Source organism: Myotis davidii, unplaced genomic scaffold (assembly GCF_000327345.1).
Source record: "Myotis davidii unplaced genomic scaffold, ASM32734v1 scaffold815, whole genome shotgun sequence".
NCBI lineage: Eukaryota > Metazoa > Chordata > Mammalia > Chiroptera > Vespertilionidae > Myotis > Myotis davidii.
Window position 1 is genome coordinate 796,473 of NW_006288179.1, and position 25,000 is coordinate 821,472.

The 25,000-nt window shown below is 40.2% G+C and overlaps 1 protein-coding gene across 1 annotated transcript in view; it reads right to left on the bottom strand.

Annotated features, from left to right (window-relative positions):
- The window catches only part of SKOR2 (SKI family transcriptional corepressor 2), a 38,317-nt gene that overhangs the window by 7,340 nt on the left and 5,977 nt on the right, over nt 1–25,000 (bottom strand). Inside the window, exons 6-8 of the mRNA XM_006759969.2 lie at nt 14,688–14,753; nt 14,208–14,306; nt 6,862–6,929 (exon numbers count right to left, since the gene is read on the bottom strand). Of these exons, the coding sequence (XP_006760032.1) occupies nt 6,862–6,929; nt 14,208–14,306; nt 14,688–14,753 (233 nt within the window). The remainder of the gene's footprint in view (nt 1–6,861; nt 6,930–14,207; nt 14,307–14,687; nt 14,754–25,000) is intronic.

Genomic DNA, 25,000 nt, shown 5'->3' on the forward strand with positions numbered 1-25,000 from the left:
GAGAAGGAACAAAGGACTCAGGACAAAGAGAGGACATTTCCAAGTGAGAACGTTTGATCCCAAATCTCCAGGCTGGAATTTAAACCTGGGTCAGGAATTATCTCCACTCAAACATTTACTGTTGCATTCCCCCTGCACCCCCCCACCCCCATTAAAACAAGATGAAATAAAAGCTAAACAAAAACAAGACAAAAAGCAAAAGGTTGCAAGCTAAAAATCATGTCTTTTTTACTCTAAGTCCTAAATCATGAATGGCAAATAAATATATTAGAACATGGCCCAGCTGTTAATGAGAGCTACCCTATTTCATTGATTCTATTAATACACTTTCCCCCCTCACATTTTAACATCTCTAAAATTGGGTTTTTATAATTGATGGTGTCTTAGAACAAGAGTCGAAAGCTTCTTTTCTTGTGATTCATCAAGTCATGTTGCCTCTCACAACTGACAATACTTAAGATTCCATGAAATGCAATATTGGGTTTACAGAGACCTCAGCAAATACTCCAAGCATGGGAGCTCGGGATCCGAGGGGCTCCACTTAAGTTAATTATTCCACATAAAGTTCCTGTAATAGAACTTACAAAAGCCTTCTTTTCATCTTGACCAGCTTACATGTCACCAAGGCTGACATGGACAAAAACATCCCTTAAAATTATTATGTAACTTCTAAATTACCTAGTTGACTCTAGTCTGTCAAAAGTATGGAGAGCTTTCCAAAAAAGATAAACTTCTTAGTTTGTGCCAAGAGAGAGTTAACCTAAGCTCAGACATTCAGGTGGGTCAACATCTTGAAAGGAGAAAGATGAGAAGAGGCCATATAACTAAGGAACAAGTAATGTTGTTGTCAAGATGCATAGCAATAGATCAACAATTGGAAAAGGTCCCGGTATAGCCCAAGTCTGTCCACTGCTGGAGAACCTTAAGGCAGACTCTGCAGAAGCCCAGACTTGCTCAAGTCCTCTGACGCGCAGGGACTTCCTTTAGTTTCATATTTAGCCACAAAACCAAAATCCTCTAGTGGCCCAGAGTTATTTTTTGAAAAATATAGTGCAAAAAAAGTAACTGTTCGACCTACTTTAAAAAAAATGTAAAATACATACAAAATTCTCTGGGTTGAGAAGATAGGAATCTGGGCAAGTTCACATCCCAATGAACATGGGAGAATCTCCAAGGAAAGAGGTATCACTGAAGGGCTGTGCCCTTCCTACAGAGGGAGTGTTTTTTCCAGCAACGAGGAAGACCTACTGCTCCCTTCCTGCAAGGAAGCACCATTCCCACCATCGGGAAGTTGTAAACTGCTTTTTTTCAAGTCTACATGAATGAAACATTAGTATGAATCTACTAATAACACGATTTTACTTGAGGCTTTAATTTTTTTTATTTCTACTGTATTTATTGGGGTGACATTGGTTAATAAAAATATTTGTTCCAGGTGTACAATTCTATTAACAGCGATTCTGAAACTTTTTCATCTCATGGCACATATAAACTAATTACTAAAAGTCTGTGGCACACCAAAACTATATATTTTTTTGCCAATCTGACAAAAAATAATTTTGACTCATTCACTCTGGACAGCTATTGCCATTGCTGTTATCATTTTTTTATTTGACAATCTAAGGCAGCGGTTCTCAACCTGTGGGTCACGACCCCTTTGGCGGTCGAACGACCCTCTCACAGGGGTCACCTAAGATCCATCCTGCATATCAGATATTTATATTACAATTCATAACAGTAGCAACATTACAGTTATGAAGTAGCAACGAAAATAATTTTATGGTTGGGTTAGCCCCCGAACCTCCCTCCCCTCTGACAACGGTGAGTCAGTCTGTCCTCTGTATCTATGATTCTGTCTTTATTTTGTTGTTAGTTTATTTTGTACAATAGATTCCACATGTAAGTAAAATCATAAGTTATTTGTCTTTCACTTAGCATAATACTCCAGACCACCTCACACCCGTCAGAATGGCCATCATCAACAAATCAACAAACAAGTGTTGGCGAGAATGTGGAGAAAAGGGAACCCTCGTGCACTGTTGGTGGGAATGCAGACTGGTGCAGCCACTGTGGAAAGCAGCATAGAGTTACCTCAAAAAATGAAAAATGGAACTGCCTTATCACTCAGCAATTCTACTTGTGGGAATATATCCTAAGAAATCTGAAACACTAATTCGAAAGAAGACATGCACCCCTATGTTCATTGCAGCATTATTTACAGCAGCCAAGACCTGGAAGCAGCCCAAGTGCCCATCAGTAGATGAGGGAATAAAAAAAGCTGTGGTACATTTACTTGAGGCTTTTAATGGAGAACTTTGAGACCTTTCACCCCTGGCTGCGTGCAACTGTGACTGCAGCATTCTGGACAAACAGCAGAGGGCACTTTAAGCCTAGCGCATGTGCTCCATCTGTGCTCCTCTAGCAATCCAGCAAGTTCCAAGGATCTGAATCTGGGTCGTCATTTATCATGTGCTCTCTGCTGCAGCATGTCCTTCAAGAACTATGACTAAAACAGACCATGTCTTCAACAAATAGACAGTAGTAGCTTATATACAAATGCACTTGCTTAAAAAAATTGTTGCCAAATTAGCAATGAAAAATAAGAAGATTATGAAGGCATCATAATAGTCTCAGCTTGTATTGTAAATTATATTATACTAGAGGACCGATGCACGAAATTTGTGCATGGGTAGGGTCCCTAGGCCTGGCTGGCGATCAGGGCCGATTGGTCATTCTGCTGTTCGGTCGATTTGCATATTAGGTTTTTATTATATAGGATTCCAGTTCTTAGAAAAACCTTAATCAAAAGGTTATAGAGAGCAAAATATCTTCACCTTTTAAAAAATTTGAGATATACTTGACATAAAACAATGTATGTGTTTATGAAGTTTCTTCACTTTCTTCTTAACCCTAAGGGGTAATTCATTTTGTTTTTAAAGTGAAAGACATTTTTCCTAAAATCACAGTTTACTTGTGAATGAGAAATCTGTGGCTCTACATTATACTAAACAGTAACATCTTCATGAATTTGCTAAATTCTGTAACTTTTGTATTTGGTTTTTAGTGAGAGGACTATATTCCTTAGGTTGTCTAAATAAATCTGGTTTAGCAATGAAAGATTTTAAGCACTTGAAAACCTAGGGCAGGAGTGGGGGAAGGGAAGCTTTAACACAAACGGCATTAAGTGCTATAAAACTCTAATTTTAAGCTATTGTAAAAGTTAGCTTGTGGTCATGTATAAATGTTAAAGATACACATGCTTTAAATCTGACACTGAGAAAAATGCACAAGGAGAGTCAAGCATTTGACTCTGCAGTCATCATAACTTGCATTTAACAAACTGGAAAAGGAAGCAATGGTGCAGAAATTACAGTCAGTGGAGAATCTAAACATGCAGGAGCCAAAGAAATTCATAAGTTTTCTTTCTACAGCAATGGCACCCTAGATGCTTTCGATATCATCTTTTGAATAAGAACACTGTAACGACATAGTATAAATACATCGTGGGTCTATGGGAATCATTACAAAATATGATGATTTTAATATATTTGAATTCTTCATTATTGCAGGATAGAGTGGGTTTTTATCTCATCCAAAGGGAAAAATGCCTATTCTGTAGGCAGAGGACTATTCTGTAATATATATTCCGTAAACTTTAAATATTAAAATAATTTTGAGTAAACTGCCGGGTTCTTGGGGAACAAAGTATGTAACCATATTTACAGATGAATTAGGTCATTCAACTAAAATACTGGGAAAGTCAACAGTTATGATACCTAGCAACTTCTTGATAATCTTCAGATATAATTTTCTAAAGGCATTTCCCACAGGTACTTTAGCAAATAAAACAAGCTGAATAAGGGATTAGATGAATTCCTGTTCAAGTAAACTTGAGTCTGCTGCCTCAGTTCCAAAGAAGATGGCATAACGTGAACATAGGTCCTTCCTGCACAAAAATATCTCCAGCCAGCAAGGCTGAAACAGTTCCACTACGAAAGTGCCCCTTTGAGAAGGGATGTTACTCATATTGGCATAGCGTTTTATGACTTGTGAGGGCATTTCATGCTCATTACATACTTCCTCCTTACTACATCCCTATCTGGGCACTAGGCTAGACCTTCCAACAGGTCCCTTTGGCTGAAGAACTAACACTTAATGGACTATATGGGATGAGTCTTGAACTCAAGTTTGTAGGCCTTGAAGCTTGTGTCTGTTAGTTATAAGGACAGAACAGTAATACATAAGCTTCCTATAATTCAATACTACACCTTCCTTTTGTAGTTTTCTTAGTACTTACTTAGTACAAAAGAACATTTGAGAAAGTCATGACCAAACCAGGGAAATCTGGAAAAGAATTAAGAGGACTGCTACATGAGAATATCAGAATTGGGGCAGGGGGCGTTCATGAGTAGTGATTCATTCAAGAAATGTTTCTTGGGTGCCGGAGGCAGCAAGAAGCTCTCGGTATCTTATGGTAGGAGACACTAAAGAAGAGGAAGAAACAGGAGGGACAAATCATGTCTATTTCATCAATTTTTATGTTGTTAGCCTGGATATGCCTTTGAGGATTTCAGGACTTAAACCTATAGGCCTAGGGGTAAAAATTCTAGCTTCTCCCAGAGAATTTAATTTACAACAAGAAGTAATTTACTATCTTTTAAGTTACATAACTAGCCTTAAACAGGGGCACTGAAGTAAATAGTTTCCTTTCTTTTTTAAAAAAAAATATATTTTATTGATTTTTTTACAGAGAGGAAGGGAGAGAGATAGAGAGTTAGAAACATCGATGAGAGAGAAACATCGATCAGCTGCCTCCTGCACACCTCCTACTGGGGATGTGACCGCAACCAAGGTACATGCCCTTGGCCGGAATCAAACCTGGGACCTTTCAGTCCACAGGCCAATGCTCTATCCACTGAGCCAAACCGGTTAGGGCAATAGTTTCTTTCTTAATGCCCATTTTGCTAGACCCACCACCCTGAAATCACAAGTTTTTGGTTTGATGTGTGACAATTTTTGTTTTAAGAATCTGAAAACAATATCTGAATAAAGCCAGTAAGGTCTTAAAATTTTATATCACTCTCCAATTCTATTTTTTTTAAATTCTTCCTTTGAACAAAGAAAACAGTAAGTATATTCATAGTAAGTAATTACTAGTTCTTATTGTGAAAAGCTGTATGTATATTTTAATCCTTGTAGGAGATTAAGAAAATCCTTTTGCTCCCAGTGAATTTAAGTGCAACAAACAAACAAACAAACCAAACAAAAAACCCGAACACACACAAAAGCAGAACCAGAATAAAGATCCTGTTAAGAGGCACTTTACGCTGAGGTGGTTTTCAGAACTGAGAGTTGTGAACCGGCACTTTGAGATCGAGGAAAACCTCAGCAGGGCGTTAAGACTGACAAGCAGCACTGTTAACAGAGCCCGGAATGGAGAGAAACATGAAGCACGGGTTGCTTTAAAAATGCCTCCCAGTACGAGCATGGCTCCTTCCACGCAGAAAGCAAAGGTTAATAACCATCCTTCTTAAGTAGTCCTGACAGAGAGCTAGATTCCTGTCTCTTTAGACACGACAGGTGGGTATGCAAAGACACATGCTTAACGGTATAAGGATAACATGGGCCAGAAATGCCTAGCCACCCAAACTATAATAATCATGCTATGAATAGTACTGAGAAGCAGTGTATGTCTTTACCCAGGTGATTACAAATATCTTACAAATACTGAGCAGAAATCATTTCCCCATCCCACGCATGAGAAGGAGGAAGCTGGGGAGACTGCCTTTTTAAAGGTGTATATTTTTCATTGATTTCAGAGAGGAAGAGAGAAAGAGAGAAAGAAACATCAATGATGAGACTCATTGATTGGCTGCCTTTTGCACGCTCCACACTGGGGATCGAGCCTGCAACTGAGGCATGTGCCCTGATCAGGTACTGATCTCTTAGCTCAGCGGTTCTCAACCTGTGGGTCGCGACCCCTTTGGCGGTTGAATGACCCTTTCACAGGGGTTGCCCAAGACCATCCTGCAGATCAGATATTTACATTATGATTCATAACAGTAGCAACATTACAGTTATGAAGTAGCAACGAAAATAATTTTATGGTTGAGTCACAACATGAGGAACTGTATTTAAAGGGCCAGAAGGTTGAGAACCACTGTCTTAGCTCATAGGCTGGTGCTCAACCACTGAGACACACTGGCCAGGCAGGGGAGACTGCTTTAAAGGTGCTAGTGAATAATACCAGATGTATCTGCAGGGGGACACAAGGCGAGGAATTCAGAAGGAAAAAAACAAAACAAAAAGAAAACCCACTACATTTATTTATCAGACATCTTCCTGTTTCCCTAGAAATAGATCTTAGTGTCCACTTTTAGAGATGATTAGGCTAGAGTAACACACTTTGTTTGGAAAGAATTCTTTTCTTTTCATTATCCTTCAAGTGAATTTAATTGATTAATAGTGTTCACACTTCACTCTATTGACTGTGGAGAGCCTGGCCCTGACCTGGGGAGTGAAGGGGAGAGGGACGAAGATGGGAGACAGTGGCCTCCACGGAGTGTCTGGCGCATCCCAGCACTGTGTTGGGGAGTTTGTGCAGTAGAAGACGATGCAGGTACCTCTGGTTCGCCCACAGAGACAATGTACACATCTGTCTATTAACACATGGTAGGTAGTTACATCCCGAGGAAGCATACTGACACATCTGCTTATCCTGTGTCTAAGTAAATCTCTTGGTAATTAGCATGTAAACCAGCTGAGAAGTGGGTGGACCAAAGGCTTTCACAGCAAAAACATGAACAGTTTCTAAACAAGCCCATCCAGCTGCCTTTATTTTAAAGTAGAAATGCAACTTACAATTTGTAGCTGTTGCACCATTTCTTCTCGGTAGGCTAGTTCCCTTTTCATCTGGTCCTGGAAATTATCTAGCAGGAGAGAGAAATAGAGACAGAAATGAATTAAAGTGCAAAATCTACTTTTAGCATATTTTGTGAAAATATTACTGACAGCCCCATAGAAAACCCCTCCCCTATCTAAATATATAAAAGCCTAATATAAAGTGTCCCCTTGGGCGTTTGACCAACCGGGAGTTTGATCGCTCGCTATGATGTGTGTTGACTACCAGGGGGAGGCTTGGACCACAGGAAGGCGCTGGCCACAGCCAGCAGCTGCTAGGGACCCTACCTGTGCACAACTTTTGTGCACTGGGCCTCTAGTTTGATATATATATTTTAAAAGTAAATAACATGAAGGAATGTTTTCAAGATTCTATAATTTAATCAGAATAGACAGTAAACTCTGAGGGGGTAAGGTCTATATCTTACATTTCACAGTATCTCACAACCCATGTAGTACAATCCTTTGCGCATCATCACTCTCAGGAATGTCTGGGCAATCCTGTTTCCTAGTCTTTGCACAAGTGAGAAAGTCGCAAGTACCTCAAGCTTCCACTGCCTTCAGAAGTTCAGAGGGAGGGAGAGGGTGCACCTCAGTCACAGGGAATGCGGACCCTTGTACACAAAATGCCGTCTGGGTGATAAAATGTGGGTCCGTTAGATATGGCTGCCTGGCTTCACTGCAGCCTGTCCCACTCCTAAAAAGAGTGCCTGTCTGCCAACCTGCACACTTTCTCTCCCTGTATCAGCCTTATTTTTTGGTCCTTCCTGGGCCTGGTTCAGTTCTACAGGCCCCGCCTCTATGTGAGAAGTATCGTTATGCAAACTATCTTTGCCATTCTACATACTGATCATTTTTAAATTGCATTTACAGGAAAAAAAAATGACTTCCAATGTATATATCATGTTGTTGCATTTTCTAGATGTGGTCTTTAAAAAAAAATGTAGACTTAGCCATCTGCCTTTTTCTGCTTTAAATGGTAACACAGTGTCATATTGCATCTGTGGTGGATAGTCAGGTCAGCAGTTTAATGGAACCAGAAACACAGTCATCACCTTTCCCCCTTCTCTTCAGCCAACGGGTATGCGAGTCCTGTACATTCTACCTCCATCCTCCCCTCTCTTTGCCACTGTTACCCCCCAAAGAAATAGTTTCCCAGTGACCATCTGGCCTACAGTCCCCTCTTCTCCAAATCCCTCTCATTCTGCTGCTTAAAAACCTGTGATGGCTTTCCACGGCTTTCAAGATAATAGATCCTTTACTACTCACGAGGCGCTGGGTACTAGACATTAACAGCAGTGTTCTTTTATTTTACTGACTTCTACCTTTCTAGACTATGTGAATTCCTTCTCCAACCTCAAACACATATCTGTCTATGTTTCCTTCCACAATGTCAAACACATATCAATCTAGCTAACTATCATTTATTTTTTATTTTTTAATATATATTTTATTGATTTTTTTACAGAGAGGAAGGGAGAGGGATAAAGAGTTAGAAACATCGATGAGAGAGAAGCATCGACCAGCTGCCTCTTGCACACCCCCTACTGGGGATGTGCCCGCAACCAAGCTACATGCCCTTGACCAGAATCAAACCTGGGACCCTTTAGTCCCCAGGCTGACGCTCTATCCAATTAACCAAACCGGCTAGGGCACCTATCATTTGTTTTTAAAGACTTAAAAAAAAAAAACAGTTTTAGGTTCACAACAAAGAGCAAGGTACAGAAATTTCCCATGTACCCTTCCTCCCACACATCCATAGTCTCCCAGTTATCAACGTCACTCTCCAGAGTGGTACATTTGTGATCAGGGATGAATGAACATTGACATGTCATAATTCTAAGTCCACAGTCTACATCAGGCTTTACTCTTGGTGGTGTACATTCTGTGGATGTGGACAAATGCATAATGACATGTATCCATCATTATAGTATCAGAGTACAGTAGGACCTTGACTTATGAGTTTAATTCGTTCCATGACGGAGCTCGTAACTCAAATTACTCGTATGTCAAATCTTAAAGTGAACGAGTGAGACATGTGATGCTGGGCTGATGTTGTGGCGTTCACTGTGACGTTCGCTGCGCCAACTAGCGGTGGGGTATCTGAAGCTGGCTCGTAACCTGAATTTTAGCTCGCGATTTTCATATCTCGAAAAACTCGTTAGTTGGGACACTCATAAGTCAAGGCCCCACTGTAGTTTTACTGTCCTGAAATCCTCTGTGCTCTGCCTACTCATCCCTTTTCTCCACCCGACTCCTGGCAACCACTGATCTTTTTATTGCTTCCATAGTCTTGCCTTTTATAATTTATTTTTTTAAAAGACCCAATCCCTAATTTCACCCCTGAATTTAATGTGAAAGGTACTGTACTATAGGTAAGTGTGTGGTGCCATGCAATGGTTACGGGAGAAGCTTCAATCCCTTGGGGAGTGAAGGGGCACAGTTTAACTGAGGATAAAAAAATCATTAGGCCAATGTCTCTAATGAGAATCACTTAAAACACAACTATTTTTGGAAACATAGTATAAAAGGAGGGAGCAGAGAAAAAGCACAGAAGCACGGCCTGCCAGCCAGCACAGGGGCAAGGGCTGTGCTCTATTAACATGCCCTCTTGAAAGGCCAAAGCGTTTTCCAAACAATAATAAAAAGTATCCAGCCTACATTTCTGGGACCAGAAATAGAAAAACCCACACAGTACATATGGTTTAACAGGTAGATCCTACTCGTCAAGCTACGGGCTCACAACAAAATTGTGGACAAATGAGTAATGACATGTAGCTATCATTATAGTATCAGAGTAGTTTTAATACATTTTAAAAATTATTTAATTTTTTAAAATTGTTTTAACACACTTGTTTACGTTGTCTTCATTTTGTTATCATTGCTTTTAAACAACTATCGAGACTTTTGGTCTATACTGGTAAAGGAGAAGGAAGAAAGAATAGACAAGTTTGCTAGGGAAGGTGGACACAATGTGGTGGCAAAAATGACTTCGGGATTTAGAGCTGCAAATCCGATCTGACCAGTCACTGGGGATGAGGGGGAGGGGGAGGAGGAGGGAGAGGGAATGGTGGCATGTTGGGGACAGGGTCTCTAATCATTTACTCCCGTCCAACTAAATGCAACTGTCTTTGCAGGACGTTTGACCAACTGTCCTATTGCCATCACAAAGTGACCTTGATAAGGGTGAACTCTTCCTCATCCATTTCCTCCAAACTTGGATTTCCATATTTCCACCCAATTCTAGATTACATTTCTCCCATCTCTCCTTACAATGCCTGCCCTCTCTCTTGCTCATGTCTTACTCAGTTTGTCAGCGAAACGCATTGTCTGGTATCAAACCAAGTTTCACTGCCTGTTCCACTCTTGATAACTAGAGCCCAATAAATCTTGAGAAGTTCTGGCTTCTCATATCAACTGGTTTACTATCAAGTCCCTGCAGCATCTAAATATCAAACTTTAAAGTGGACTATGGTGGCAACAACTCACATCACCATGGAGCAGTCACTGTGCTCAACACTTTGTATATTTCACTCAAGTAATCCTTTCAGCAGCTCCCTGAGGTAGGTGTTAGCACCGTGTTACAGTCGAAAGGGCTTAGGTAATAGCCTAAGGTTTCTCAGTCGCCAAGGTTACTCATTGTGCTCCTCTGCTCTGAAATGCATGCCTGGCCCTGCTGCTTGAGCCCGGCTTCCTCCCTGTATTTCCCCATCAGGGTTTTGCAGGGTATTTATGGAGAGCAGCTCTGAACGCTCCATCCCAGCAAGTGAGAGACTTGCTTGTTCCTCCTCCTCTCAATTTCTGACCCCCCTCCCAATATAGAGATGCTTTCTCCTCCTCTTCCCCTTTCTCCTCTTCCTCTACCTGGTCTTCCACCACCTCCTCCTCTTCCTCCTTCCTCTAATCTTTATCCTCACCTTTATTTATTCCCCTGGTCCTCATTAACCCTCAGAACCACAACAAGAATCCCAAGAGAAACTCAGAAACTTATTCTAGAACTAGGGGCCCAGTGCACAAATTCATGCACCTTGAAAGGAACTGTGGGCCACAAGGCTGCGGTGGGCACAGGAGTGGGTCTCAACCCATCCTCCGCACCCCCACCCGGCCCCTTCTGCCATGGCCCCGGTCCCCTCTCTGCCGGCAGCCCCGCTCCCACGGCCACCACTCCCATGTGCTGATGGTGCCAGCCCCGCTTGCACCTGCAGCCGGTGCTGGAGTCGCCGCTCACACCCACTGCTGGCACCCGGCACCAGGTGTGAGCACCGGGTGGGACCGTGGAGCACAGGAGCAAAGAATTTTCAGTAACCACCAGAGGCTTGTCCCAGTGACAGCGACTGGCACCTTGCCTTGGTCTGGGGCCCCGCTCACCTGCTCCACCATCCCACTGTGGCTGACGCCTGCCATGTTCTGTGCACGCCCCCTGGTGGTTAGCACACTTCATAGCGACTGGTTGTTCGGTTGTCCTGGTTGTTCTGCCATTTGGTCTATTTGCATATTAGCCTTTTATTCTATAGGATTGCTTTTCTAGAGCTCAGTGCTAATAATCTCTCCCTCCTCCTGCTTAGTCATCGCAGCTGACGTTACTGAGCACCAGGGACGTGACAGCCCTTCACGGACCCCCTCATTTACCCTCTCATCTTCCTATGAGACAGGAATTATTGGCCCCATTTTACAGGGTCCAGGGTCCTATAACCAGGAAGTGGCAGAGCCCCTTTGTGAAGCCGGCATAGCTGAACTCGGGTCGGGTCGATTTTTGAGCCTGGGTTCCTACTTGTCACGTGCGGTAGCTTAGCCGAGTCCCATGTTCCAAGTGAACTGAGTTTTAGGGGTTGTGACTATGAGTGTCTGTCCACCTCCTGGTAAAAAGCTCTGCAAAACTCCAGGCTTCCTTCTGATACAGACGGCTTTACGAAGTTCCCTCTTCCCCTTTCCATCTGAGTGAATCTAAATCCGCCCACCAGCCTCAAGGCCTCTCGCGTGTAGCTAACAAGCACACAACGTGCATTTGCTATTTCACTGGTGTGAAATTAACTGCCTCTTTGCGGTGTGTCTAGACCACGCATTATTCAAACGTGGGCACGCACACACCACTTCCTTGGTCAGTGGAATACACGGCAGATAAAAAAGTGGAGAAATTTTTTGTTGTTGTTTAATTGAAGTGTTTTATATGTGTGGTAATCACAGAGGATTCATTTTAATTCAGATCAAAAGGCTGAATGACAAGTCTGAGTCCAAACTGGCCAGTTGTACTGTAACATTCTAACTTAAAAAAAAAGAAACATGTACATGTTGCATATAGTAGAGCAGTTAATAAAGAAAACTTATAAATGATTATAAATTAATTTGTGCCAATGATTCATTAGCTTTTATTAATGGAATCAATCATGGCTACACTGGCTTCAAGGAAGGCAGGGGGACACTTTAGGACAGGGGTCCTCAAACTACGGCCTGCGGGCCACATGCAAATACAAATATTGTATTTGTTCCTGTTTTGATTTTTAACTTCAAAATAAGATATGTGCAGGGTGCATAGGAATTTGTTCATAGCTTTTTTTTAAACTATAGTCCGGCCCTCCAACGGTCTGAGGGACAGTGAACTGGCCCCCTGTTTAAAAAGTTTGAGGACCCCTGCTTTAGGGATTCCAATCGGCTCTGCTAGATCTAAAAGCTGGGATTTGCAAACCTGACAATTAGATAAACATCAGCTTATCGGGGAAACTAATCATTCAGTGTTTGCCCAATTCTGTATGGAACCTTGCAGTCTTTCTTAAGATATAGTTTTAGAAATGAGAGAACTCTAGATCCTTTGAAAGCATCTGCTTTTTAAGGTTTCAAAGATTTTTTTAATACATTTCTCTTTTTCTCGAAGCTCCAAATGTCATGATGTTCCTAATACACTATCAAGGCTGTTGACCATCCCTCTCCAGTCGATCTTATTTTAAGCCTCAGCAAGTTCAAAATACGGGAGTACTGTGCGCTCCACGCCTCCCTCCAGGGCACTAAGAGATCACTCACTTGGCACACCCTGTTACTCCTGCGGTCAGAGCTCTCTTCCTTCATGCGTCCCCTTGCTTTTACTGCGCTAAGTGTTCTGGTGGAACTCAGTTTGACATGTTACCAGGAACCTAGCCCCATTCAAAACTGCTACCTGAGAAGACACGACTTTCAATTGTGCTGACGAGTACATTGGAGAGGCCCTGGTGAACGCAGACCTTCCCGCTGATATTATTAAAATAGTCACAATTCCTGGAAAATCTTCCACATGCTGGTCTTGGGCTCTAGCACAGGAATTGCCAATATATGTTTTGTGATGCCCAGATTAATAAACAAGGGACATGCTAACATTCTAAAAAAGTATCTCAGAAAAATTAATATAAGTTTATAGAATTTAAAATATATGTTCACATACTATTTTATTTCCCACTTTCTCTGGAGAGAGAAAGTAAAACTCCAAAAGCTTTTCAAAAAAATACTACTGTTAATGTATTTGTCAAAATGTGACCCAGACTGGGGCTGGTGGATTTTAGAAATCTGGACACCTACATAAAGTCTGAAATTCCAGGATTCTGGCAGCACAACCAATAGCGTTTATACTAAAATATCTCCTGCCATCAAAGTTGAAATGGAATTTTTACATTAAATATGGAGAATCCAAAACTACTAAAATTATACTAATTTCAATCAACAAAACAAACATGTGTACATTGAATTGATAAATTTTAAATCTTCATATATATGCGTATTTCAAGCACCAAGCAGCTTTCCAGCCAGCACAATCTGAGAATATGAATTAATTGTTCTTTTGTTTTTTCTATCTTAGGGAATAAAAATACCTGAGTAATTCTTTAAAAAAAAAAAAAATACAGCCTAGCCCAGCTGGTGTGGCTCATTGGCTGAGTGTTGACCTATGAACCAGGAGGTCACAGTTCAAATCCCAGTCAGGGCACATGCCCAGTGTGGGGCATGCAGGAGGCAGCTGATCAATGATTCTCTCTCATCATTGATGTTTCTCTCTCTCTCTCCCTTACCCTTCCTCTCTGAAATCAATAAAATATATTTTAAAAATAAATACATCCTAAATATTTCTGAATATTTAAATATATCTACACATGTAATGGTATGTTTGCATGCTGAGCTGATTCAAAGCATAAATAAGAGACTAAAATTTCCTAATATTTACATGGAGATCACAGGAAGACTGAGCAGCACTTTACACAGTCACCTAATCCTCAGAAGCATATTCTTTAGCCTAATAATAGGAATGTCATCAAATTTCATAATGCAATGAAATAAAAGTGATTTCTTACTGAATACTGGGAAAGATGTATTTCCTTTTAACACTTGGAATTCTTGTTCCAGTCGTCTCCGTAAATCTATTTGTTCAAATAAAACCTTCTGAAGTTCTTCTAATAAAGAAAAAAGGAAGAGTCATTTTACTAATCTTTATAAATAACTCTCCAGAGAACTGTTATATATGGCAATTTATTATTAGAAGACGAAATATTTTACCAGTTTAAAAAGTGTTGCATAGACATAGGATAGATTTTGTGCAGAAATCCATGAATATAAATCAATGTAATATATTATTTTAAAGTATTATATTACAGTGTCATGTATTGATTGATATGTATGCATTAATCTCAATTATATCCACCCAATGGTCCATATATTATTCATATGTTGCTTGTCAAGCTTAAAATACGGCATAGAACAAAAATATCCTCCTATTATCTCTATAAGTCTTTTACAGCGAAGAGAAGTTCCACAGAATTAAAACTTTTCTTTACCTTTCCCCATATTTTCTACATCCTTTTTGAGAGAATGAGGTGAATTTGTTTCTTGAGTGTGTTCACCTTTAAAAAAAAAAAGGAGAAAAATATTAGTTTTGTGTGGGCTATTTTTTGAACGTTCTTCTCTTCATTTTGTTTCAGTGTCTACAAAAGAGCTTATTATTTACTATAACTTGAAACTGGAAGTTCTCAGAACCAAATGTCCTCATTTGCTCATGTTCAATTCCCCAGAAGAAGGGGGGCAGCTAGAGAGAATGAGGGCACAGCCTATGTGGCCTGTGCTGGCAGCTCCATGAAAGTAGATTCCTGAGTTAGCCCCTCTCCCGCCCCAGTACTACCCCCTCCTTTACAACGAAGGTAATTGTTAGAACGGGCAGGAGAGGCAGTTGAGCAGTCAACATTTCTGGAAGAAGGCTGATCAGAGTCCCTCTCCCTTCAGAAGCGTGAAGAAGTCTGCTGACTATTGGAAGGCCCCCAGACCGTGGAAGCGGAAGCCTCCTGCCATCTGGAGCCACCAACATTTGGGACAGTGAAAAAGCAGTGGGAGGAGGCTTCAGTTGTCCTAGAGAGAGAATTTACAAGCCTGGAACAATTTCCTAATAAATGATAGGGTTTGTTGTTTTTTTAAATCAACCTAAAACAGAGACTAGTTATCTCATATTACTTTGTATTAGTCACATGCTTGCTGATAATTTCTTAACTACTTGCCTTTAACCAATAAAGACTATATTGTGGGTAAAGGTTAGATTGTTTTTCTTACTTATTTTGCTTAAGTGCCAACCAGAATGAAGGCAAGATAAAGAAAATGTATTTATCTACATTCATAAATTCAGTCTATACAATCCAGAAATTATAAATAAAGAAATCCAATCATTCAGCTAACCAGAATTTTTTTTGTTGTTTTCAAATTTCAATCAGCTACCTGCAACTATATATAAAATGTGATATGCTTTCCAAAGAGGTGAGTACAGACAAAAGTACTCTGAAGTTTCATGGATTTTTGTCCCCCTACTTCGCCTCCTCTGTGTCCCTGGAAGCTGTTCACTTACTTGCCTAATTCACCCACTAGATGGCGTGCTACTTGGAGGTAGGGCTGTGTCTTTCCTGCATGGCCAGTGCCTAGCACAGTGCTGCACGTATAACAGGTATTCAATAAAGTGTTTTCAGTTGTCACTGAAAGGAACCTCGGGAGGTTGTAAATTTTAAATTATGACCCGGGCCAGAATGCATCATTTCAATTCTCTCCTCACTATTTACTCATTTCCCTTCCTCAGCAAGAAATGGAATGTAATGGCCCTGGGCACTTGTAGGAACACTGGGAGATTTCACTGTCAAGGTAAAAATTCCTACAAGGAGGGACACAGAATTTCTCCCCAAAGTGGCAGGGAGACAGGTCAGTACCAGGACAGACAGGAAAACCCTTAGCAGGATCTTATAAATGGTGATTCTGCATCCACCTGAAGACTGTTGGGAGTATGTGTGGGCAGGTATGTGTGTATGCATATAGATGTGTGTATGTAAATACATATATGTAAACATAATCTATGCAAATATTCTTACAGCCCTACATAGTTATGAGAAGGTGCTTCTTGCTCCCCATCAGTAGGACAAGAATATCGTTGGCACCACGAGTTCCGTAACACAGGCATTTTCTCTAGTAGCTAGAGCATACTTGCACAATCTCATTCCCACTCTCATCTTTGACATGACCTCTCTCTATATGTTTCTGAATGTTCAAATTTTGGCTTTCTTCTCCATATAATAAAATATGAGGAAATTTCTGTGAAGCATTCTAAAAATAGACCTCAATGTAGTTCCTATAAAATACTAGTATCTAAAACAAGAGTAACATGAAGGTGGATAGCAAATCATAAATACGTAAACCAGGTATAACGGGACTTTGAAAGGAAGATAAGTGCATAATAGGTGCAGTTTTGACTATGTTTGCTCTAGTCAAACAGACGGTTCATACTCGATCTTGAGTCTGAACAAGAGGAGAAACAAGAATGCACAGACCTCTGCATCCATTTACAGGGCATAATAAGCCCCTGCAACACCCAACACACGGTTTAAATGAGATAGTTTGTTTCTGGACAGGCAACTCTAGAAGCCAAGTCCTTCTCACATTTTACACCAGATTCTTTTTGTTCCAATAGTGTATTTTGTGAGCTGTTTATTTTGTATTATATTTCAATTAGGCAGTTAAATTTAAAAGTTAAAATATGACGTGTTAAAATGCACTTCTTTTCTACTTCACAATTAGGAGGCTTATATAGGTACGAAACCATTAAACAAATGGCTAGTAAATGGAAACTATATGAACCACAGGCAAATCTACTGATGACATTAATAATAAGCTTTTCTTTTCATCAGCTTTGTGGAGGGTTTATTAATATTTTACATCAGTGTCTATTTCAAAGAGATATTCTGTTCCAACTTCTGGGTAAAATCTGCCAATTTTGAGCTTAGATCGAATGTTTCACATACAAAGGGTTTTTAAAAATAGTTCAATGCTAGTAAGTAAGGCGCACAGACGCTTCAGCTGCCTTTTGTGTATCTGGACCACTGCCTTTTGCATATTACTAATCTGTAAAAACCAGATTGTTAATGGTGGTTAAAAATGACCGCTGGGAGCCGGGATATGTTTGTTCACTATTACTGCTAATGTTTTCCATCTGGTTAACAAAAAAGGCAGTCTAATACTAGATTAAATAAATGAGATTTAGTTGACAGGGAGCTTCCAATTTTTATAAATATTCCATCAGGTTAAGTGCATTTTACTTTTCCAAAATTAATGAATGGCTTTGGAGACATCCCCAAATAAAATGCTTTCTTTTCTTCCCACTATATTCCCCCTAAGTTACCAAAGGCAGGGTTGGAGGACCATAGTGATCTTAACTGTGTAGAGTTATGGGAGAGAAAATTATAGCATGAAGGAACATCGTTCTTAGAAGCAGGTCTTAAGATATATTTCACGTCAGACCGTGAAAGAACACAGGTGGGTGGCGCACAGTCGGAGAGCAATGGGTACTTATGGCATAAGATGCACCTGAGCATGGAGGTGACCAGTGGTGCTCCTCAGGGCTCCGTCTGCACCAGCACTCCACAAGGGCACGTTCTTCAATGGGGCCGGCATCACTGCCTGTCAGTCCTGCTTGCCCCGAGGGGAGAGGCAGCGACATGTCACATCAGAGAAATTGCATCTCTGCCAAGTGCCGTAGAGGCCAGAAGACCAGGAGTCACGTGGTTCCTGCTTCCCTGGTCTCCCCAGCACCAGGTGGTCCCACATTCCAGGTGAATGTTCCACCCCACCCTTCATTCTGCCCTCACGCAGCCATCAGAAAATGGAAGTACAAGAGGGATGGATGTGAGAAAATGCCACACTGAAGTAGACATGAGCAGTAAATATCAGATGAAAAGACTGAAGTATCTAAAGGGAGAAAAAGCCCTGACTGGTTTGGCTCAGTGGATAGAACGTTGGCCTGAGGACTGAAGGGTCCCAGGTTCGATTCCAGTCAAGGGCATGTACCTTAGTTGCGGGCACATCCCCAGTAGGGGGCATGCAGGAGGCGGCTGATTGATGTTTCTCTCTCATCAATGTTTCTAACTCTTTATCCCTCTCCCTTCCTCTCTGTAAAAAAATCAATAAACTATATAAAAAAAATAAAGGGATTAAAAAAAGCCTGGACAGTGTGGCTCAGTGGTTGAGCATCTACCCAGGCACCAAGAGGTCACTGGTTCGATTCCTGGTCATGGCACATGCTCAGGTTGTGAGTTCAATCACCAGAAGGGGGCATGCAGGAGGCAGCCGGTCAATGATATTCCTCTCTCATCGATGTTTTTTATTTCTCTATCCCTCTCCCTTCCTCTCTCTCTAAAAATCAATAAAAACACATTTTTAAAAAATAAAGGGAGACACAAAAACAATAAACAAGACAGCCAATAGATTCATCAGCACCACTTTTCAAAGCAGAAGAATAATTACTTTCTCTTAAAAATTGTGGCACAGCTCTGCTCAAGAACCTGCAATGGCTCCCATGGTTGACACCACAGAATCCACTCTAAATTCTTCCTTCTGAGCCGTCAGGTTTTCTCTTAACCTTGTTCCATGGGCTGAGCTGAGCTTTTCCTATCATCAAACACAAACCCTATATTCTAGTGGGGCCTTTATTTCTTGTACTTGCTGGTTCTACCTTACATTGTTTCTCTTGCCTAAGGTTCCCAGACCCCTCTCCTCCCAATCCATCCAAAATCAGAATGCCACTCCAGTCTCTGCTTCCATAAAGCCTTTTCCAGCTTCTGCAAATGCTGCTGATCCATTCCTTCTCTGGCTGAAGGTCTAGGTGCTGATTGTCTTTACTGGGCCACTTTGTACCCAAGAGCCTGGTATGTTACATCAGATGCAAGTCTAGTCTTCCCCAGTGAGAAAACCTGCTTTCTCGGGCCAGGAAGATCCTGCCCTACAGGTAACCTCCATCACCTCTTCCCCAGGCAGGAGTACAGATACTTTCAACAAATACCGTTTGCACTTAATTCAATCGGGTTTGTGAAAGAAATACACATGAATGCTATAACAAATCCTCCATAGTCATAAGGGGTCTTTAAGGACTAACTCATTCCTAGAAACGAAAAAGCACACTTAGATCCATTTGTATATTCTAAGGCTTATCGTCTATTTTCAGTTTACTGGGGAAGTGTGTGATGTTTCACCTTTTATGCCTATTTGACATTTTGAAATTTCTTTCAGAGATAAAACCACAGCACTGCATTTTAACCAAGACATGGAAATATTAATGTACATGTCTGTTGTTGCTTCCACCAGAAGAAAATACTTGGCATTTTTAAAAATTAATTAATTAATTAATTAATAAATTCCCCTTTTTAAAAAAATATATTTCACTGATTTTTTACAGAGAGGAAGGGAGAGGGATAGAGAGTCAGAAACATCAATAAGAGAGAAACATCCATCAGCTGCCTCCCGCGCTCTCCCCACCAGGGATGTGCCCGCAACCAAGGTACATGCCCCTGACCGGAATCGAACCCAGGACCCTGGAGTCTGCAGGCCTACGCTCTATCCACCGAGCCAAACGGCCAGGCCAATACCTGGCATTTTTAGAGCTCATTTAATTTTAAGAGCCAAACGAATAGGTCAGATGTTCTCTTGGTGGTCATGGGACAGGAGGAAGAACTGATTAAACGGACAGTCCTGTTCTCAAGCTAAACTTGAATTCAATACATAAGATCATTTAAATATTGTTCCCTGGCTGTGTACAGGATGAAAAGTATAAACTTTGGCATTCATCCATCCTTTCTGTGAAAATACGTTCTCCCTCCTTCCTCCTCCTTTTACCCCCACTTGGTCTCCTACTCCTGGTCTTGGCTGTTTCCCTGTTAACTTCTCTCTTGACTTACAACCAGCATCCAGAGGCGCTGCCCCGGAGGCTAGCAAATTGCTGATCACTGAAAGGTCCTCTATGTTCCTCCAGGACAAGTGCCGTCCACACTTGATGAAACATTTGGAGAAAACATTTCCTTTTCTAGAGAGAGAGTGTGTTATTTCATTGTACACTCAAGGGTAAATTTAGTCAATGAAGCTATTTTGTTTTGGGACTGTGTCTATAGATGAGATACACATGTACTCTAACATTGGGATGCAGAATAAAAACTTTCAGTTGAACATCCAGATGCTTCCATAGACGGTGGGGACTCATGTTCTCTGGTGAGGCAAGCAGGCCCTCCATGATCTTCTAGTCAGGCTCCCATCTCTGCCCACAGTCCCCAATGCATTGGCATGCCCTCAGGGCTGGGCTGAGGTTCTGTCATCTCCCCTTCCAACAGCCTGGGCACAGGGCCTGGCCTCTATTTAGAATGTTTAATTACTAAATAAACTATGAATTTTAGTTTTATAACATGGCCTTAATTTATTAGATTTTCTGGAATTTTTATTTTCTCTTCCCCTAAAAACCTATCTTATAATTTGGGTGGGATCAAAGTTAATCTACAGTTAGTATAGCTAGGACATTTCACAGTAACCAAAATTCAGCACCACATACGCTTTAGAGAGGTTTTTAAGAACACTTTGGATTAAAACGTTTTTAAAAAGTCAATCACCCAGAAAGCAAGGTTAAATAATTTCCTTCTCTATCAGTGAGATATGGACTTCTGCTAACTTCTTGGTGTTAAATTGTACATTCAACTCTTCCCGTTGACATCTGGCACTTTGGTGAGGTCAGAGAACAGAAGAGGGGGAAAAACACACACACAATATCACTGGGGAAGGTACGTTAGAGAACGCACTAACTAAATATTAACTCCATTAGTGAAAAAGGGGAGCAGGAGCAAGGTTAGTACTGGTGGGGTTATAGTAAATTAAGAAGTAAGTTTTACAGTTCATGACCAAAATTTATTGTGAGTTGCAAATGCATTGCTTCTTGAATCAGTATATCAAATATCTTTGATTAGTGAATCGTGAGTTCATTTAGAATTCTCTTGAGTTTTAGAACTTGTGTTGTCAATTCACACCATTTAATTTTTTTTTCCTGGAGAGTTCTTCATCGTCCTTCATCTCCTTGAGTTTCATATAAAATATTTTAAATCATAAGAAGGGCCATTTTTTATAAATAAAAAGAAACTGATATTGGAAATGTGGAGATTATTTAACTTTGAATACATATATTAAAAGGCCTCAAAATTCATTGCTCATAAAAATGTCAGCAGTAATTTAGAGGTGGGAGGTTTTATCAAATTTTACAGGTGGATAAACTGAGGCACAAAGTAGTTAAAGGGCGACCCAAAGTCACCCAGTGAGAGAGTTAAAACACAGATATACTAGTCTGTGCTTTTTAGAAATTTTCATGTTCTTTTTTTTAAAAAAATCATAAGCATGTTCTAAAATAGAATGGAATAATAAATCAGTGTGCCTCATCTGCTATATATTCATGAGAAGTGTAACTGCTTCTTACTATTCTCAGAAACCCATCCATAGCATATTAAGCACACTAGAGAATCATACCAGTGAAAATCAAATTGATTTTAAAACTTCTACATATATAACAAGATGCAGCCATGCTCAGGGTCCAATGGTGCTGGTGTTTATACAATGAGGGGGATTGAAATGAGGATGACTCCGCTTTATGTGATTTCCTTGACCTGCCATAGCTTTGAGCTGCCTCTCCAGCTTACCTGACTGCATCCAATTTCAAATCACTTAATTTCACCAAAGTTATTCAAAACAGATATGCAAAACTTAGTCTGGGTTTGCAAGAAAGTGCTGCCACTTATATTTTTGAATAGGTAACATTTTGCCCAAATCACCATTTCCCTAATCTATATTGCTTAGCTTTAAGCCCTGGGTCTAATTTTAAAAAAAAACCTACGGATAAAAGTTCTACTGGCTTCTGGGGACTATGGGCTGCTGAAAAAAACTTCATGTTTGGTCCCTTTAATTATACACAAGTACAATATCTGCTGTGTGTAAGGTTAATGACCATTACCAGGGAGGTTTTTAAAAAATCATTTAAAAATGTAATCTCTTTGAAATTGCTGAAAAGTAACAGTTACCAATAAGGCTGAAAGGTTGAAGGGAGGCTAAACTTAATTAAGATGATGAACTAAAAAAATCAACTGGAACTAAGTATCGTTGCAAAACTGATTTTATAGCAGGGATCAATTAAAGCAAGTATCTATCATTTCAAGATAAGTCTATAACCTTACTTGTTTAGAGAAAGGTGCTAGGAATTTCTTCATAAACAACATCTATGATTGCCATCGGAGGAAAAATTTCATATAAAAAAATAAAAAATTGCAAGCTGGCTTCTTAGGCAGTTTGAAAAGACATTTCATTCTTTTATGTTATACTGCATATGTACCAAAATAAAATACTGTTATTTTCCAATAACACTGATTGAATTAACATTGGCTAAAGCGCACTTGGTTATATAAACCTCATTGGCTGGTATTTTGTGTAGACCAGGAGTACAGTATTCCTTCTGCATTACAGCAGATCTGACCCCTCCTTTGGTTTGGAAGAAACCTGAGAGCAGGGACTAGTGTTGATGCTATCTCTGAATGCCCAAGCCCAGCAAAGTACATAGCACACAGTAGGCATTCTGTAATATTTGGGAGTAATTGAGTAAGTAAACAAATGAATGCTGTCATGTATATATGGAAGTTAACAGTTGTTATATGGGGAGACATCACTCCATTCATAAGCAGGTTATTCTGCATAAAGCATTCTGTTGCTACCATCCCAAATCAGTTAACTACAGTCTTCAGAAGATCTTTGGCTCATCTAGATTTTTGACACTTTGCTAAATGAATGGATGTTTGGAGTCTGACCACAAAAAAATATGTTAATACAAAAGTATAGGCCAATTGGGTGCCCACTCTGGGATTTTCTAGAGCATGCATTCCAATGTGAAGACCATCAGCTAATCTCTGCTACAGCAAGGACAGCTGAAGGCACACAAGTCACACCAGAACACCAACTCCTTAACACTGTGCTGTTTACAACATCATCTGCACATGCTCAGCAAAGAAACCACAGTATGAAGTTTTTGTGACCTGAGATTCCAAATCAAATTTAACAAAATATATTCTTCACCTCAACATTTGTTCAAGAATGTTTTCAACTCTTCCACATCCCACCCGTTTCCCTTCTAATACAGGATAATAATGCGATACAACCTACTATCTACATACTTCCCTGAATAATGTGAGAATGAAATTGCAATGTGGAAAATCAATATGCAACAACGTTCTCTGGGAATTTGTATCAAACTAATTATTGCGAGGGAGGGACTAGTAATCTATCAGTAGTCTGACTAGGTGTTATTACCAACATAACTATTGACTGTATAGCCCTGAGCTCCAAGCACTGTGGAAATGTTATGTGAACACCGATCCTGACTATATTTTTACTTCCTTCCTTTTGGCCTTTGTATTTCTGCCTGAATATCAACCAACAGTGGATTCTGTGTTTTTTTATCCACTCTGGCTATCATCTTTGGGGTTCTGATGGCTTTTCAGGGTTTGCTGAACTTATTAAGTGTGGGGGAGCCAAACCTCTTCCAAGACCAGGAGGAGTTTGCTTTCAAATGAAACCAGCCTAGCCATCCAAATCAGAGGCGGATGAAGAACAGAAATTCAGTTTCCAACAAATCTGCAGAGACTATTAATATTCACGAAATGAAGAGGCTGTAACTCTGTGAAAGAGTCAGTATGTTCAAATACATCTAGATTTCTAATGGAGAGGCATACTTGTTGAAATGTTAACTTAAAAATTTTGTAAGAATTATGAATGCTGCCCAAGCCAGTTTGGCTCAGTGGATAGAGTGTCAGCCTGTGGACTGAAGGGTCCCGGTTTTGATTCCGGTCAAGGGCATATGCCCAGGTTGCAGGCTCCATCCCCAGTGGGGGGCATGCAGGAGACAGCTGATCAATGATTCTCTCTCCCCATTGATGTTTTTCTCTCTCCCTCTCCCTTCCTTTCTGAAGTCAATAAAAATATATTTTAAAAAAGAACAACTGGTATGAATGCTCGCTGTTACTGAAATGTAGGAAATTAAAGTTCCTAAAAAGATATGATTTCAGACTGTGGCATTTGGATTTTCTCATTAAATCTATGGAAACATTTAAGTTTAACAATTTAAACATTGAATTATCCTATAGTTTTGTACAAATCATTGCTAATTTTCAAAAAGCTATGTACATTTTACATCTTCTATACAGTATCTTACCAATTTTTATTTCCTGTAACATTTGCACACAAATAGAATAAGAGTTATGATGATTTCTGGCTCAGCTAAATGAAATGTAAGGTCTGCTGCAAATTATTCTCTAGATGTGTATTTTATGTTAAATACATGTATACTATAATTTGAACTTTATTAACATCAATAGCCAACTTCCAAATAAAACCCCCTAAATTGAGGCAGTTAAAAATAACCTTAAAATTAATGCATATAAATTACAAAGTACTCATTTTAACAAGCAACACTAAATGAAAACCTGTCTTACGATTAGTGAATGAAAAGTGGGGTCCAGCCAAAACCGGTTTGGCTCAGTGGATAGAGTGTCGGCCTGCGGACTGAAGGGTCCCAGGTTTGATTCCGGTCAGGGGCATGTACCTGGGTTGCGGGCACATCCCCAATAGGAGATGTGCAGGAGGCAGCTGATCGATGTTTCTCTCTCATCGATGTTTCTAACTCTCTCTATCTCTCTCCCTTCCTCTCTGTAAAAAATCAATAAAATATATTTAAAAAAAGAAAAGTGGGGTCCATATCCTACCTCTAAGTGGGTTACATTATTTT